Below are 16390 nucleotides of genomic sequence, written 5' to 3' on the forward strand. Positions count from 1 at the left end.
AACCTATATCCTCCAAATCATCATCGTGCTCGCCTGCCATCACCTCAGTCGGCACTCTAATGATACGGTACCATCTGAATACTATGGAGTTGCATCAATCTCTACCACCTATGATATCTCCCCTGTCGGGGTGCTCTCCACCTAATAAGAGTTGGGAAGCTTCAAGATTGAAGCCTCATCGAAAGTAACATCTCTACTCAGCACAATCTTCTTATCAACTGGATCCTAAAGCTTGTATCTTTTCACACCACGCTTAAATCCAACAAATATAGTCTTTCTAGCTCGAGGTTCTAATTTATCAGTCTTCACATGGTAAAATGCAAGACACCCAAATACCTTGAGCTGGTCATAATTGTGTGCTGGCTCTCTCGACCATATCTCCATATGGGTTTTTTCCTCAATTACAGATGAAGGCAGCCTATTAATGAGGTAGCTCGCATATAAAAGTACATCAACCCAAAAGATCTTTTCCAAACCACTCCGTGATAACAAACATCAAACCTTCTCTAGTAAAAACTGATTCAATCTCTCTGCCACCCTATTCTGCTGCGGCATATAACTAACTGTGAAGTGTTTCTCTATGCCCTCGTCTCGATATAGCTGCTGAAAGGGGTCTGAAGTGTACTCGCCACTGTTGTCAAGTCTCAAAGTCTTGATCTTTCTCCCAGTCTACAGTTCTAATCTCCTCTTCCACTCCACAAATAACTCTAGGACTTCATTCTTATGCTTCATAGTATACACCCAACAACGCCTAGAATAGTCATCCACAAATGTGACGAACCAATATCGACCACCAAGTGATGCTATCTTGGTGGGACCCTAAAAATTTGTGTGCACGTAGTCCAGGATGTCCCTCTTCCTATGAATGGATGTCCCGAACTTTACCTTCTGAAGGCGTCTAAAAATATCCATAGGTATCCACATGCAGCTTGAGACAAAGAGAAGACAATGAACGTTATTTTCTAAATCCAAATGGGTTATCCAAAGCCGTAAAGAAGCCAACGAGCGCATGAAGCAAGTTAGCCAAGCGTACAAGTCAACAAAATGACAAAGTATGCAAAATGACGGAACAACGGAACAAGAGCAACCCAAAGAATCCCCCTGGCAGCCGAGCTGCACCAAAAAACTCGGCCAAGGCCAGCTGACCTGGCCAAAGCCAGGATAGCCTTGGTTATCTCGCACCCAGGTCAGGATAGCTTGGCTGTCCTGCACCCAGGCCGGGACAGCTTGGCTATCCTACGCCCAAGCCAGGACAGCTTGGATGTCTCGGGCCCAGGCCGAGACAGCCTTGGTTGTCCCATGCCCAAGCCAGGTCAATGGAGACTATCCCGCGCCCACGAGGATACCGTGGTCTGTCGTACATCCAACTACCTGAAACGCGTTTTTGATAATTTTGTTGATATTTCTCGGGATTTGTTCGCTCCGCAGCGTCCCAACTGACTTGATATCATATCCAAATATGGTTAGACTATTGTTAACTGAAGATATGACCAAATCCCTCATTCTCATCCAAATAACCACATTCAAGGCCTTATAAATACAAGCCTAGGGGCCCCATTCACAAGGGGCGAATTATTATCATGACGAGGAGGTGCTGCTGAATTTCAAAGCCAAGAGCCACGAATTTCAGAGAAAAGAAAGAGATCTTGACGAGTTCTTCGGCATAAAGAAGGAGAGTTCGAGAGATCTGAAGCCCTGTACCCCCATTCCTTGAGATTAGGCTTGGTCTTAATCTCGAGAAGAGTCATAATCTTGTTTGGTCGAGATTATCACTTCAGTGATTACTTCCTTCATAAAGTAAAAGCTTTGATTAATAATTATGTCAACCGGATCTGATCTGCGATGGTCCACGGACTAACACATCCCTGGCATAGGTGAAGATCCCACGCAAATAGAAGTTAATAAATAGCTTCTCTGTTTTGTTTGGAGGAGATTGTAATTTTTTTAATTTTATCGTGTAAAGGTCTTATAAAAAGACCAATCTTTTTTGAACTTATTGTAATAATCAAGTTGTAATGAGTTATACAATGAAGAAAATGATTTCTGACACGAACAAACTGGCGACCATAGTGGGAGCCAACAGCCTTTTTGTGAAGGCTAATGTGTCACAACCTCGGATCCGTATCCCAGTTGACATAGAGGTCGAGTACAAGTTCGACCAGGCCAAGTTCGAGGAGTATCTGTCATCCTCCTCCTCCAGATCCTCCTCACCTTACAAGCGCAGGAACATCAACGCCCCTGTTGCTGCAACAGTCTCGCTTTGTAAGGCCCCTCCGACGTCTAACGAGGCCGGATCTGCAGATCTGGACTCCTCCTCAATCAAGGAGATAGCCGGTGGAGGTGCGTCCACTTTATCAAAAAGAGCTCGCCAAAGGTAGCGCTAACGCCTCAAGCGTCAATTTGCCAAGGCTTTAGAACCTGTAGACGAGATCCGTTATGAAGCGGATCTGAAATTCAAGGAGCATCGAGCACCTCAACAGCGAGCAAACGGCCCCTCATCCAAACCAACAATGAATGAATAGATCCAAGTTAAAAGGATCCATTTAACACTTGAGGAGTGCATCCAAAAGCACCACGCACTCCTTGCGCATGCTCGGATTCTTATGTAGAAGGCTCGAGAGTTGCAGAAGCAAGAGGTGGCCAAGGAACCAGCAAAACCACGCCAAGTTTGGAGGCCAAAGCTCAAAACAGCGGCCAAAAAGACCGAAAAACGTGAGTCATCCCAAGGTGACCCGCACCAGGGCCGAGCTAGACTTGCCCCCGCGCCCGTTTTTCCGTTTCCATCGAGTTCCATCTCCGTTCCAATCAATCCCGCACCTTCAGTAAAGTCCCACGTCAACACGTACTTGCCCCGATTCAAAATGATAATGGCGGAACGCCTAGGTCATTTTCATGAGGATCAAGGCAGAGTTCCGGTCAAAGAACGCCTGGGCCTAGTAAAGGAATCCCGAGCAACTCATCAACCTGGGGGTCGTACACATCCCCGCAACAACTTGGAGCCTTCTCATAAAGGGAAAATTCCAATAACCGATCGCATCGGACTGCGAGTCGAAGTCCAAGATCCCGTTGAGGTCCCGTGCTCACAAAGGCATAGCTCCAAACATGTGACTCTCGAAGACGCTAACAAAGTGTTATATCCCCAGAAGGAAACATATTTATATGAATATGATAAAGTTATACCTGGGAAGTTATGCCAGTACACGATAGATTACTTCGGCAATCATGCCGATGAGTTGTACTATCGGACTGGGGGTATGAACAAATCTCAAAAGAGAAGTACCCGGGAGATGAACTTTCATTGTCCGTACACCAAACTTATCAGGACAATATTATCAACATGTAGCTACCCCAAGACCACTTCACATAGGGTCTCGATATTCCAAAGGCTTTTCTCTGAAGTGTCAAAAACCAAGCCAAGGCATTTCCATAGAAAAAGATCAGCTACTCATGACAACAAACTTCCAGAGGTGACCATCAACATGGATGATGAAGGGAAGTCGACGCGATGTTTTAGTCCTGGTCAATTTTCAGACGTATCCCAATGTATAACCTGGTTGCGAGCGGGAACTACCAGACGTAGGGATTACCAGAGGATGAATAGAGAACTATCCTCAGATGATGAAGTGTCAGACACCTACTCTGCAATCGCTTCAGACGCCACTACATCCAGCACGGGGCAATCCCATGGGGCTTTCGTGATTAATGTTGACGAAATGACCAAGATTCTTGAAGATGTTTTGGCTAAGTAGAAGGAGAACTTCAAATTTAAAATGGAAATGATTATGCTGCGGATGAAGGAAGAGCATGTCCGACGGATCCAAGCTTTGTTAGGTCAAATTGGTGAATCTAGTCATCACAACAATGCCTACCGAGCAGTGACGATTTAGACATGGACGAACATCTTGATGTAGATAACCCTCTCATTAATCAAAATGCTAGGGGTAGCCCCACTAAAGATGACGACGTTGGGGGTGGTCCCACCGATGATGACAATACCGGGTGTGGTCGCGATGTTCCTCCTTGAAAAATCATCCAAAGCTTGATACAAGCGAGGACAAGAAGATGAAAGACCTTAAGAGCAAAATCAATGCTTTGATGTCTGCTCGAGAGGTGAAGAAGACCAACATTCCATTTTCCTATCCAAGAGAGTGGGAGTCGATTCTATACCCGGCGAAGTTCAACCTGATCAACTTCATGCCAATCCACGAGAAGGATTCTCACACTCAACACTTGATTTATTTCAAGTCCCACTTGGGAGTGATCTCTGACAACAAGCCTTTGATAGTCTGGTCATTGATTGGCACCCTTCACGGTCCTGCCTTCGATTGGTACTGCCATCTCAAGCTTGGAAGCATCAACAGCTGGGACGATGTGGAAAGCTCATTCCTCAGTAATTTCTTTTATGATGACACCAATGTATCAATCAGGACGCTCTTTGAGGAGAAACAGGAAGACAAAGAGACAGTCGATGACTTCGTTAAGCACTTCCGGAATAAGGCGATGAATTGTCGACATTCGGTTACAGAGGACTTCATCCTCCAAACCTATCATAATAACCTATCCATTGATATTTTGGAAGTTATAGGAGTAGCGTCATCCAAGACCTGGAAAGAAAACCGAGAGTAGCCAATCGGTGGCTAACCCTCCAAAATCAAACTTCGCCTCCTGTGGAAAGGGGAAGGCATCTGCACTAGCTATTGATGTTAATCAGATGTCACGGTAGCAACCCCGGAGACAGTAAAAGACTTCAGATCCGAAATTCCAAAAAGAGTACTCCTTCAAAAACGAAGACGTTCCGGCCAATTTTGAGTCCCTTCTTGAAAACAACAAGATCAAACTGTCGCCTATCACAGATCAGGAGGAAGCTAATAATACTTTGAATCCAAAGTACTATACGTACCACAGGAGGATCCTTCATCCCACCAAGGCTTGCTTCTCTCTTAAAAATAGCATCCAAGTCTTGGTTAAAGCCGACGTCATAATGCTAGAATGAGCCGAATGAGAATGGTACACTCCGAAGAGTATATGAGTATAAACTGCTTCTCGCTCTTTCGACTGGTATATGAGGTTAAATTGCTCCCTGACACTCCGATGAGTATACGAGTATAAACTGCTTCTCGCTCCTCCGATCGGTATATGAGGTTAAACTGCTCCCTTACACTCCAATGAGTATATAAGTATAAACTGCTTCTCGCTCCTCCGACCGGTATATAAGGTTAAACTGCTCCCTTACACTCCGAAGAGTATATGAGTATAAACTGCTTCTCGCTTCTACGATCAGTATATGAGGTTAAACTGTTCCCTGACACTCCAATGATTATACGAGTATAAACTGCTTTTCGCTCCTCTGACCGGTATATGAGGTTAAACTGCTTCCTTACACCCTGATGAGTATACGAGTATAAACTGCTTCTCGCTCCTCTGGCCGGTATATGAGGTTAAACTGCTCCCTTACACTCTAAAGAGTATACGAGTATAAACTGTTTCTCGCTCCTCCGACCGGTATATGAGGTTAAATTGCTCCCTGACACTCTGATGAGTATACGAGTATAAACTGCTTCTCGCTCCTTCGACCGGTATATGAGGTTAAATTGCTCCCTAGACTTCAAAGAGTATACGAGTATAAACTGCTTCTTAATCCTCCAATTAGTATAAGAGATTAAATTGCTTCTCTGTAATACTCCAATAGGTATATGAGTCTAAATTGTTTCCTACCTTTGACGGAAAGTTCCTAGAGAATTTTATACATAATATTCTTAAGGATAACCCGATCATGCAACTGAGTACAATGTTAGACCCAGTTTTGAAAAAAAACGCTGGGGGTGGATAATTCATGTAACGGGAAGTTCCCGGAAGAATGATATATGGTGTATTCTTAGGGATAACCCGATCACTACAAAAAAGTAATGAATAAGAAACTCTCACTTGGACTCTAAATACTTCCAAGAGTAAAACGCATCCAATTGTCAGGATTAATTTCACCAACTTCCAAGCACTCTTTTGCTGAGACGAGATTTGATCACTCCGTTAGATCAATCTTCCCTCACAAAAAAACTCCCACTAGTGTTTGACGATTCACAATCTTCCACCATAAAACCCTTCACTGATCAAATTAATTGACGGTGGGTCCACTAAAATTCTTCCTGGTTTAATCCACTCAAACTCCCATTGTGTCTGTGCACTCAACACTCTCATTGTTAGAGTCCGGTTATAATGCTTAGAATTTTAGTCTGCTAATCTTTGACAATTATCAAACCTCTTCGTGTTAAGTCCTTATCACTTGATACCAAGAATGCCTACTGAGTGATTTGTACAAGTCAATACTCTCACTGTGATGTGTACTCCCACTCTCACTAATTAACTGGGTCAAACCTTCCTACAGTTAGGGTCATAACCAAAATCTCCTCTCGATTCCTTCCATGAACGAGAGGTCCACTTTCAAATCGAGCGATCAGACCTTCCTATAGTTAGGGTCGTCTCAAATCTTCTACTTGGTCAAACCTTCCTACAGTTAGGGCCAAAACCGTAATTCACTCTTGATAAATGAGAAACTCACCTTTAGTTCGGTAATCAAACATTTTGAGAGTTAGGATTATCTAAATCTTTTCGATTCTCGGAGTGGAGATCCCACTCTTAGTTTCACTTTCCCGGATTCTTAAAGTGGAGATCCTACTTTTAGTCTTCTTTGTAACTGGAGAGAGAATATAAAATTCTTCCTGTCCAGCATCGGGTTCGTCCTTACCCCAAGAGAAGATGCCCTTTTTTCATAACTCCTAAAATCCGTGTCTTACACGTACGGAGAATTTTATCTCGAATCCTAAGAAGGGATAAGTCAACGCCTAACACGCGTTGCAGGTTTAGTCTTCCATCGAGTGAAGAAGACACCAGAATCTAAGTCTGGAGAATTTTATCCAGAAGCCTAAGTAAGGATAAGTCAGCGTCTAACACGCGTTACCGGTTAGTCTTTGATGACAAAAAAGAACAAAAAGCTCATATATTTGACATTGTGGCAGGTTATTATTAATAACACCATAATCCGTGCCTTAGACGTGCAGGAAATTTTATCCTGAATCCTAAGAAATGATAAGTTAACGTCTAACACGTATTGCCGGTTTAGTCTTTTACCGAGTGAAAAAGACATCAAAATTCAAGTCTGGGGACTTTTATCCCGAATCCTAATAAGGGATAAGTCAGCGCCTAACATGCATTTTCGGGTAGTTTATTCTTGTAAGAAAGACGAGGTCCATATATTCAATCTCATAGCACTAAAAGAGTTAACTCTTTTAGCACAACGTTACATGTAGAATAAACTTAAACAATCTGCATACTAGCCCGACTCAAACGGTAGTCGGTAAAGGCTCATCAAACCCGTTGATGGCTGAGGGTTTGCCAAAAATCCTATAAAGACAAGAGTTATTGATGCACCAGTTTTATTAGTTGGTCTCGTAACTTGAGCATCCAACAACTTCAGGATAAGATCCATACCTACAGATGAAACAACTTTAATAGTTGGTCTTACAGCCTGGCATTTAGGACCGCCATGCTCCAATGCCTTAAGAGCTTAAACTGTATAGACTCCAGCAAATGTACTAGTATAAACTGTGTTAATGACGGTCAACACGTTATAGTAAAGGTCAACGCCGGTCAACGCGTTACAGAAAAGGTCAATGCCGGTCAACGCATCGATAACTTCTCCAAAATAAGAATAAAGAAAAATTCTAGGTTAAAGGATGATTCTAGGAAGTTCAATCACATTCAGATACTAATTCCCGACAAAGACGATCAGTTCAACGTTAACTCAATGACAAGAGCTAAGTTCAAATACTTATACACCAACTTTAGTTTAAAATTTCGACAATGGTCAGATAATAAACATAGCGCCGTAAGAACTTCATATATTCGACAAAATACTAAGTGGATTTGAAGACTGAAGAAATCAAGAATTGAAGTCATTCATAAGTCCTTCTGTGCGATCTCCTCTACACAATACTGAAGAGGTTGAAAATAGGGCCTATCTGATCCAAAGCATTCCAGACTCCTCTATAAAAGAATGAGTCTAAAACATTTTGGAGGGGGTATCTATATGCATCTAAAAATGTTCATAGGTATCCACACGTAGCTCAAGACAAAGAGAAGATGATGGACGTTATTTTCTAAATCCAAACGAGATTATCCAAAGCTGTAAAGAAGCTAACGAGAGCATGAAGCAAGTTAGCCAAGCGTACAAGTCAATAAAATGATAAAGTACGCAAAATGACGGAACAACGGAACAAGACCAACCCGGAGAATCCCCCTGGCAGCCGAGCCGCACCAAAAAGCTCAGCCAAGGCCAGCTGACCCGGCCAAAGCCGGGACAGCCCTGGCTGTCCCGCGCCCAGGACGGGACAACTTAGCTGTCCTGCGCCCAGGCCAGGATAGCCTTGGTTTTCCCACGCCCAAGCCAAGTCAGAGGAGACTGTCCCACGCCCATGCGGGACACTGTGGTCTGTCATACATCTAACTACCCGAAATGCGTTTTTGACGGTTTTGTTGATATTTCTTGGGATTTGTTCACTCCGTAGCATCCTAAATGACTTGATATCATATCCAAATATGGTTAGGCCGTTGTTAACTGAAGATATGGCCAAATGAATCATTCTTATCCAAACAACCGTATCCAAGGTCCTATAAATACAAGCCTAGGGCCCACATTCACAAGGGGTGAATTATTATCAAGACGAGGAGGTGCTGCTGAATTTCAGAGCCAACAGCCACGAATTTCAGAGAGGAGAAAGAGATCTTGGCGAGTTCTTCGGCATAAAAAAGGAAAGTTCGAGAGATCCGAAGTCCCGTAACCCTATTTTTTGAGATTAGGCTTGGTCTTAATCTCAAGAAGAGTTATAATCTTATTTGGTCGGGATTATCACTTCAGTGTTTACTTTCTTCATGAAGTAAAAGCTTTGATTAGTAACTCTGTCAACCGGATCTGATCTGTGACGATCTACGGACTAATGTGTCCCCGGTACGGACGAAGATCCCACGCAAATAGAAGTTAATAAATAGCTTCTGTGTTTTGTTTGGAGGAGATTGTAATTTTTTATTTTCATTGTGTAAAGGTCTTATGAAAAGACCAATATTTTTTGAACTCATTGTAACGATCAAGTTGTAATGAGTTATACAATGAAGAAAACGATTTCCGACACGAACACCTTCGTCTTCTTACCAAGAACACAGTGCTCAGAGAATTCAATCTTCATATTCTTGGTTCCCCTCAATAGCCCCTACTTGTACAGTGCCTACAGTACCTTTTCACCTATGTGCCCCAACCTATAGTGCCAAAATCTGCTCGTGTCTGCCTCTAAAATAGCTAAAGCTACCTGGCCAATCTCGGTGCTCCCCTTCAGATAATAAAGATTCCTACTACAGACTCCCTTCATCACTATCAAAAATCCCTTAGTAACTTTTACTAGAAGATTCACAAAAGTCACATTAAATCCCTTTGCCTCCAAAGCTCCAACAGAAATAAGATTCTTTTTCAGCTGAGTAACAAATCTCACTTCATTCAACTCACGAACAACTCCATCGTGCATCCGAATCCTAACGGTACATATCCCATAAATTCCACAGGATTGATCATTTTCATGACTACCACGCCCCCATCGAGCTTCTCGAAAGATGCAAACCAATATCTTCGGGGAGTCACATGATAAGTAGCACCAGAATCTAGCATCCAATCTGATGCATCCGTATGGTTAACCTCTGGAGTAATCAATAGAGAAAAGCATGAATCTTCAGAATCGTTACCACTCTTAGCAACATTTACCTCATTGGCCTTCGGGCCCTCCTTCTTGCTATTCTCCTTCTCTTTGAGCTTCAGACAACTTCTCTTCTAATATCTTTGTTCTTTACAGAAAACACACTGGTCCTTCACTAATTGGTAGTGGTCCCTTGATTTTGACCTGTTTTGATTACCACCTCTCGGATAGGGACTCCTTCCTCTCGTCGACAAGGTCTCTCCAGAAGTGCTAGCTCTGGAAGTCTCTTTGTCCTTCCTCCTCAAATCGTAATTCATTAATGCATTAGTCACTTCACTATAGGTGATGGAAGATCTACCGTTCAACAAAGTGAGCACGAATGTATCATACTCCTCATCGGGTAAGGAGCCTAATAAAATAATCGTTTTGTACTCATCCGTTATGTTCTCATCAACATTCGCCAAGTCCGACAACAACTTTGTGTAGTTGTTCACATGATCCGCAAGTGAGGTACCCCTAGACATTTGGAATCTGAATAATCTTTGTAGCAAGTACAAACGGTTCTCAACACTCTTCGTAAGATATTTGTTGAGAATCTCCCACATCTTCATCACAGACGTCACACCAATCACATCATACTTTAATTATTGTTCCAAACAAGATCTAATTACCCTCACACACGTTTTGGTTTATCTTGTCCCATACCGCCTCATCATACTTCGGTGGCCTCTCATGGACCATGATGGTCTCTTCCCAAGTTTGAGCATTTAATGCATCTTGCACATCACTCATCCACGAACCAAAGTTGATATTGTTGTCACACTTCACAACATTGATCTTCGTATTTTAAAGTGCAACATGAACTGTACTCGTCATCGCCTTGCTGTTTTCACCAACTTCTTCTCCCATTGTAAACTGACTCCAATTGTAAAGAAAGACTCGAACTTTGATAGATTTGAGAAATTACCCAACTGAACTTTTAGATAGGATTCCAACACAATCTCCTAACCACACGAGGAAAGCGAGATCTCCAATGGCAACTCCACAACGCGATCTCCACCGAAGCCTAGATCTCCAATTTCCAAGCTTCCAACAGTGAATCTCATCCACCCAATGCAAAACCCTAGATCTGAAATCTAAACTCTGATACCACTTGTCGTGCGCCGTGCGGAAGCGTGCTCGCAATAAACCTAAACGAGTCGGCAAGCGATGAGAGAAGAACCAAAACCAAACACGAGTGCAACTCACAAAATAACAACCAAAATCACACACAAACATAGAAATTTACGTGGTTCGGCAATTGCCTACGTCCACAGGGAGAGAATGGGGAGATTTCACTATATGGTGGAGAAACAACAGGTTACAATGTCTCAAACAACTCTCAAAATGACCCAACTAATGATCTCACACTCCCTCACAATAATCTCCCTCTCAAAGTGCTCAAAAGAACCCAAATTCTTTGTTCAAACTCTCTTTCTTAACCCTAAAAACGTGTGTTTCTATTTATAACAAACCTAATCCAAAACAGGGTGGGAATCTAAAAACGAGTCTGCCACATCCGGGTGTGATACGTACCACACCCCTAACAACAGGGCAGATTCTGCCACACCTGGGCGTGGCACGAACCACACCCAGGCTGCTGAATTTTCACGTTTTTAACACTTTGAACAATTCGACGCCGGTTTCTACACATTAATCTAAGTATTAAAACAATTGCAATTGTATGATTAACATATATTTGGATATTTAAGTTACGGATGCGGATATTTCACAGATAAAATCATATATATAACTATATTCTATCGGTTATTTAGTGATACGGGTACGGATATTTTCTCACACGCGAGTTTGGTTGTGCATCTAGATGAGAAGCAAATGAGTCAGAATATGAAACCGCCTAATCTCCATATAGTTCAAATAAATCACGAAGAAATATAGCGTTTTTATTTCTGGTAATGTTTTTCTAACAAAAAAGGAAAAAGAATAGAAACATAAAACAGAGGAGCATAATTTGTGATCCGACACATAGTTATACTAGCAAGGACAGAACTTTCGCTGAAATTAAGCAAAATGATCTAGAAAATTTCTATATGTACAAAGATGAAAAAAAATAAAAACTTTTAGGATTTTTTTTTCTTTCATTTTACCTTCTGAATTCACACCAAAAATAAAATCCTCTCTGTATATTAATTTGGAAGAAATTAGATCGAGATCTGTCGAAAAACTTACTGAAGTGTTGGAACAAAGGCCCGCCGGATGCTTAAAAAGAATCCTCCAAAGAAAAAAAAGCTGAAGATCAACTACGAAGATTTTAGCGTTGACTTTGGTGAATAATATTGGAGTGGAGTTGGATTGAATTTTATTCACTTATTTATAACAAGAGTGCCTATATGTTTTACATGAGCAATTGGTAATTGGAAGAAAAATTGGAACAAGTCGGGTTTTTCTATAGAGTGTCGGTAATACCCCGACGCTGGAGTGTAGTTTAATTGCGATGAGAGCTGAGGAGACGCGTGTGAGGAAGGACTTTGAGTAATTTGCAGTTTAAGAGCTTGAAATCTAGCACATTTGTGAATTTACCTTGCAAGATTGAGTAATATAAAACATCTAAGATTTGGATTGCTACGAAAAATATTGGTGCTCGAAATCTAAATGTCATGTTTAATGAGGACAATTTGGATCCTCTCTTCTGAGAAGAATATATTTTTACTTTTATCAATAACCAAGGCAGACAAAGTTGTTAGGTCCAACTTTGTATTCAGATGTTGGGCTTTAAATTCCACGAGAAGTTAGTCAAATTTGGTACCCATAATAAAGCCGAAATTAAGATGGGTATTATGATTTGGGCTAGCTATTTAAAACCGAAGGCCCAGGTCCATGCAATTAGTAAACAAAACTCTTAGGCCACAGTTGGTGAAAAAATGGCAGATATAAATAGATAAACATTTCCCACAAAGCTTTAACACCTTAATTATATCATGATTAGCGAATTTACATATATCATTAACAACAAGCTGGATCTTTTAACACCTAACTCCTCCTCCCCATCTTGTTCGGTAAGTGTGTGCCCCTTCAATTCCATGCATCCCATTAATGCCTAACTAATCAGCTACACACATGTGAAATTGAAAAGAAGAAGAGAAAACAAATTGAGCTTAGTCTTAAAAGATAATGGATACACACTAAGAAAACAAGAGCTTCTATATATCCTATGTGCTCATCAATACTCCCACACTCTCTTGCTTTCCATGCAACCAAAACATGGTATCAGTTCCTAATTTGTGATCACCACCGGTATCTCCACACCGGCGGCGGCGGCGGTGGCGGCAATAGGAAGCTTCATCCCCGAATTCTTCTCATCGTTCTCCTCCGACTGGTTCAGGTGATCCCTGCTCTTACCCCATATCAATGAATAAAGTCCGATAACTATGATCGCCGCACCGATTACCCTACAAGAGTCATGAACAAATTAACTCAGTTAGCATTCGGACTTGGACATCAAAAGTTAAGTCAGTCAGAAGCTCTGCTAGGGGTTTTCGAATATGTACGTTCCCAGTGTGATATCCTCGGCTAGAATAATTGAGCCCATGACAGCCACAATGATCATGCACATAGGATTGAACGCTGTGACGAAGACTGGACCTCTCTCCTTCATGACAATGCCTTGTACATAGTAAGCTATCCCCGAGCACACAACTCCCTGCATTCACAAAGGTAATTGAAATCATCAATTATATATATATATACTTCCCCCTCCCAAAAACAAAAGGAAAAGAAAAGAGATAATTATAAATAAAGGATCCATTAGTCAATTTGACTATAACAATTAATGGACACAATATTTTTTGCTCACGTATGACATGAGTCAGATGCACGTACCTGTTCGGCAAAATGAACTATATATGTTAAGAAATTTTTTAAAAAATATATCAATGCGTACGTACACCCTATATATATTTGGTAATTACCGAATAAACAGCAGTGAAAAGTCTTGCATCCCATCCAATAATCCACGGTTGCATACTACGTTCCATGACAAGCGCAATTGCACTGCTCTCCACGGCGCCCATGGAGCATATCAAGGTTGTTAAGGACAACTCCGCGGGGTATGATCTCAGTGTATTCGCCTGTCACGAGTAAAACGTATTTAGAATAACCCAATAAACATTACGACTGAAAAAAAACTCATAAGCTAGCAATTGGATCGATTAGGCAAATAAACTACTTGTAATATGAAGAAACAAGCCCAACACAAGCAACTAATGAGAAGCAAGATGGTCCCCATGAGCCAATGACTACTCTCGTCTGGACTCCCACCATTTTCGTTGTGATGGGGCCTGCCCTTGGTCCACACAAACTCAACCACCGGACCTTTGTACAATATCATAAGCAACGCACCGGCCACAGTCACAAAGGTTCCCACGACCTTTGCTTGGGAGCGAAGACTCTTGATCTTGATTTTCTCCATCCTAATCCGACAAAATTAAAGTTGTGAGAAGTTTACTAATCGTGACAAGAGATATGAAGTATACAAGTGTGAAACCCATGACCATTCATACATGTGGCGTGCGAAACACATGACAACTTATACATGTAACATGTGAAACACGTGACAACTTATCCTAACTGGTGCCATCAGGTATGACAGTTTATTGAATAAAGTTAATTAATGACATATATAATTTTCTTTGATGACAAAGTTATTGTAGTTTTTAAATTCATTATAGTTTAATGAAATTTACCCTAAAATATAAATCTAAGTGGAATTTTCGATGTACATGCAATATATAATCCAAATACTGATATATCACCTGAGTACAACGGCTAATATGAAGGTGATTGCGGGGAGTATATTGTAAAGTGCTGCTGCAAAGCTTGCCGATGTTGCTTTGGCTCCCATGTAGTACAAGTTTTGATCAAGCACCGGCCTAATTAAATTACACAATATATAATTACCAATGCATTTAGTAAAGTTGAAGAAGATCAGTTTTAAGTCAATCAAAGATTTTTAAGTAATCGAGCTGAAGTAGTAGGAAAAGTACTCAAGTAGAGCAAGCGCCATTATTTTGAGGAAAATTCGGAGAGTCATCTTAGGTCTCACTTTCTTGCTGCAAAAGAACAATAAGAAAGCAAACGTCTACGTTAGTTTTTGGGTATTGATTCTTGATACCAAAATGGAAAGGGTACTAAATTCTACTACAGCGTCAATTACAGAATTTAGTTTGACATGCTATCTTAATAAATAGAACATAAGCTACAACTCTCTACAGATCACTATTATTCCGTGGATTTTGAGTGCGTATAACATAAATTCTATACTAAATTCTGTCTAGTGATGATCACTTAATGATTAGTATACAGTATATGATATGAATCCATGAAACATGATGTTATATGAAGGACCCACGAATATTGCCTGGACCAATAAAACACAATTCAAGTTTTTTTTTTTTAGATTATTCTAGCAGAATATATTATTTGCATGGATACCTAGCAAAAATTGAGGTTTGATGGTTGACAAGGTCTCTGTTTCTCGCTGGTTGACATAAAATAGAGCTGTAGGCAGACGAGTTGTACTGGGGGAGACTTATATTCAGAAGTTTATAATCTATGTTTGTTTTTTTAATGGCATTTGGCTTTCATGATAAACAAGCTATTAAAAATTATATGCGCATGGTAACTTGTTTGGTCAAGTCTGTCTTCTCTAAGTGAGCTTATAAGCTAGCTCTTTATAAAAATTAAGTCGAAGAATCCTAACTTTTTAAAATAAGACTTAAAGGGAGCTCATTCGGAATGTTACTAATCATGCTTAAATAGGAAAACTAGCTTAAAACTCGATCCTTCGACAAAAAGAAGGTCGACCTTCAAACAACCTCTGCATTTGTATGTGCACGCAGTGAGAAGGAAAGGAAAAGAGAAGAAAGAAAGTAATCAGAAGAAGAAGAAGAAAAATCGACCTCTCAAACCACAACGCGAATGGCGCCATGACAGCTGCGGCCACAATGTTACGATACACAACGAGCACGTAATGGTTCATCCCTTGCTTGAGGGACGCCACCGATATGACGTACATACCAGCATAACCAAATTGCAAGAAGATCATAGCCAAGTATGGCTTCACGATATTCAACACTTGCTTGGGGCCAGCCATGTTTACTCGATCCCCTTAATTTCTCTCTCTAGATATGAATACTATATGTTAGGTGGCAAATGGCAGCTCTCAGTTGAGAGAGCTAGCCTTTGCCAATAAGAGAGAACTAAACACTAGGTGAGAGTTGAAGGATCCCCTCGACACATACTTATATCGGCAACCCTAAGAGATACCTGCAAGGAACTAATGCTCTATGTACGCACGAAGATATGCTCAATGGGAAAGCTAGCTAGAATCTTTTATAGAAATCAGTAGGGTCCTCTAGTTTAGTGCATTCTACGCTTATAATACTAGGGATTAAATTTAAAACACAGTTAATTGCGCAACTCCTAACTGTGGGAGAGTAACGCCATACACTTTCTAAACAATTGCGTTACAAATTTAATCACAACAACCTCTGACGACATTACTTAATTTTTCTTCGGTTTTAACTTAAAAGGAGTATTTTTTCTTCTTCTTCTTCTAAGGGTATAAAGTTATAATTTATTGCGTTGTGATTCTCAAG

The 16390-nt window shown here is 41.0% G+C and overlaps 1 protein-coding gene across 1 annotated transcript; it reads right to left on the reverse strand.

Annotated features, from left to right (window-relative positions):
- Positions 12870–16048, reverse strand: LOC109834056 (WAT1-related protein At1g21890-like). Its single transcript, XM_020401947.1, has 7 exons — positions 15692–16048; positions 14777–14842; positions 14546–14662; positions 13960–14203; positions 13703–13861; positions 13283–13434; positions 12870–13183 (listed from the first exon to the last, which is right to left on the reverse strand). Exons 1-7 carry the CDS (start codon positions 15883–15885, stop codon positions 13009–13011), a joined length of 1107 nt encoding a protein of 368 aa, XP_020257536.1. The 5' UTR covers positions 15886–16048; the 3' UTR covers positions 12870–13008.

This window comes from Asparagus officinalis, chromosome 3 (assembly GCF_001876935.1).
Source record: "Asparagus officinalis chromosome 3, Aspof.V1, whole genome shotgun sequence".
NCBI classification, from domain to species: Eukaryota; Viridiplantae; Streptophyta; class Magnoliopsida; order Asparagales; family Asparagaceae; genus Asparagus; species Asparagus officinalis.

Excerpts from the sequence above, each read along its gene's own strand:
- LOC109834056 (XM_020401947.1), bottom strand. The coding sequence starts at position 15,885 with ATGGCTGGCCCCAAGCAAGTGTTGAATATCGTGAAGCCATACTTGGCT. Across the intron at positions 14,204-14,545 it reads ATATTAGCCGTTGTACTCAG|GATGGAGAAAATCAAGATCA; the intron begins GTGATATATCAG and ends TTGTCGGATTAG. Across the intron at positions 13,184-13,282 it reads GAGGATATCACACTGGGAAC|GGTAATCGGTGCGGCGATCA; the intron begins GTACATATTCGA and ends TGACTCTTGTAG.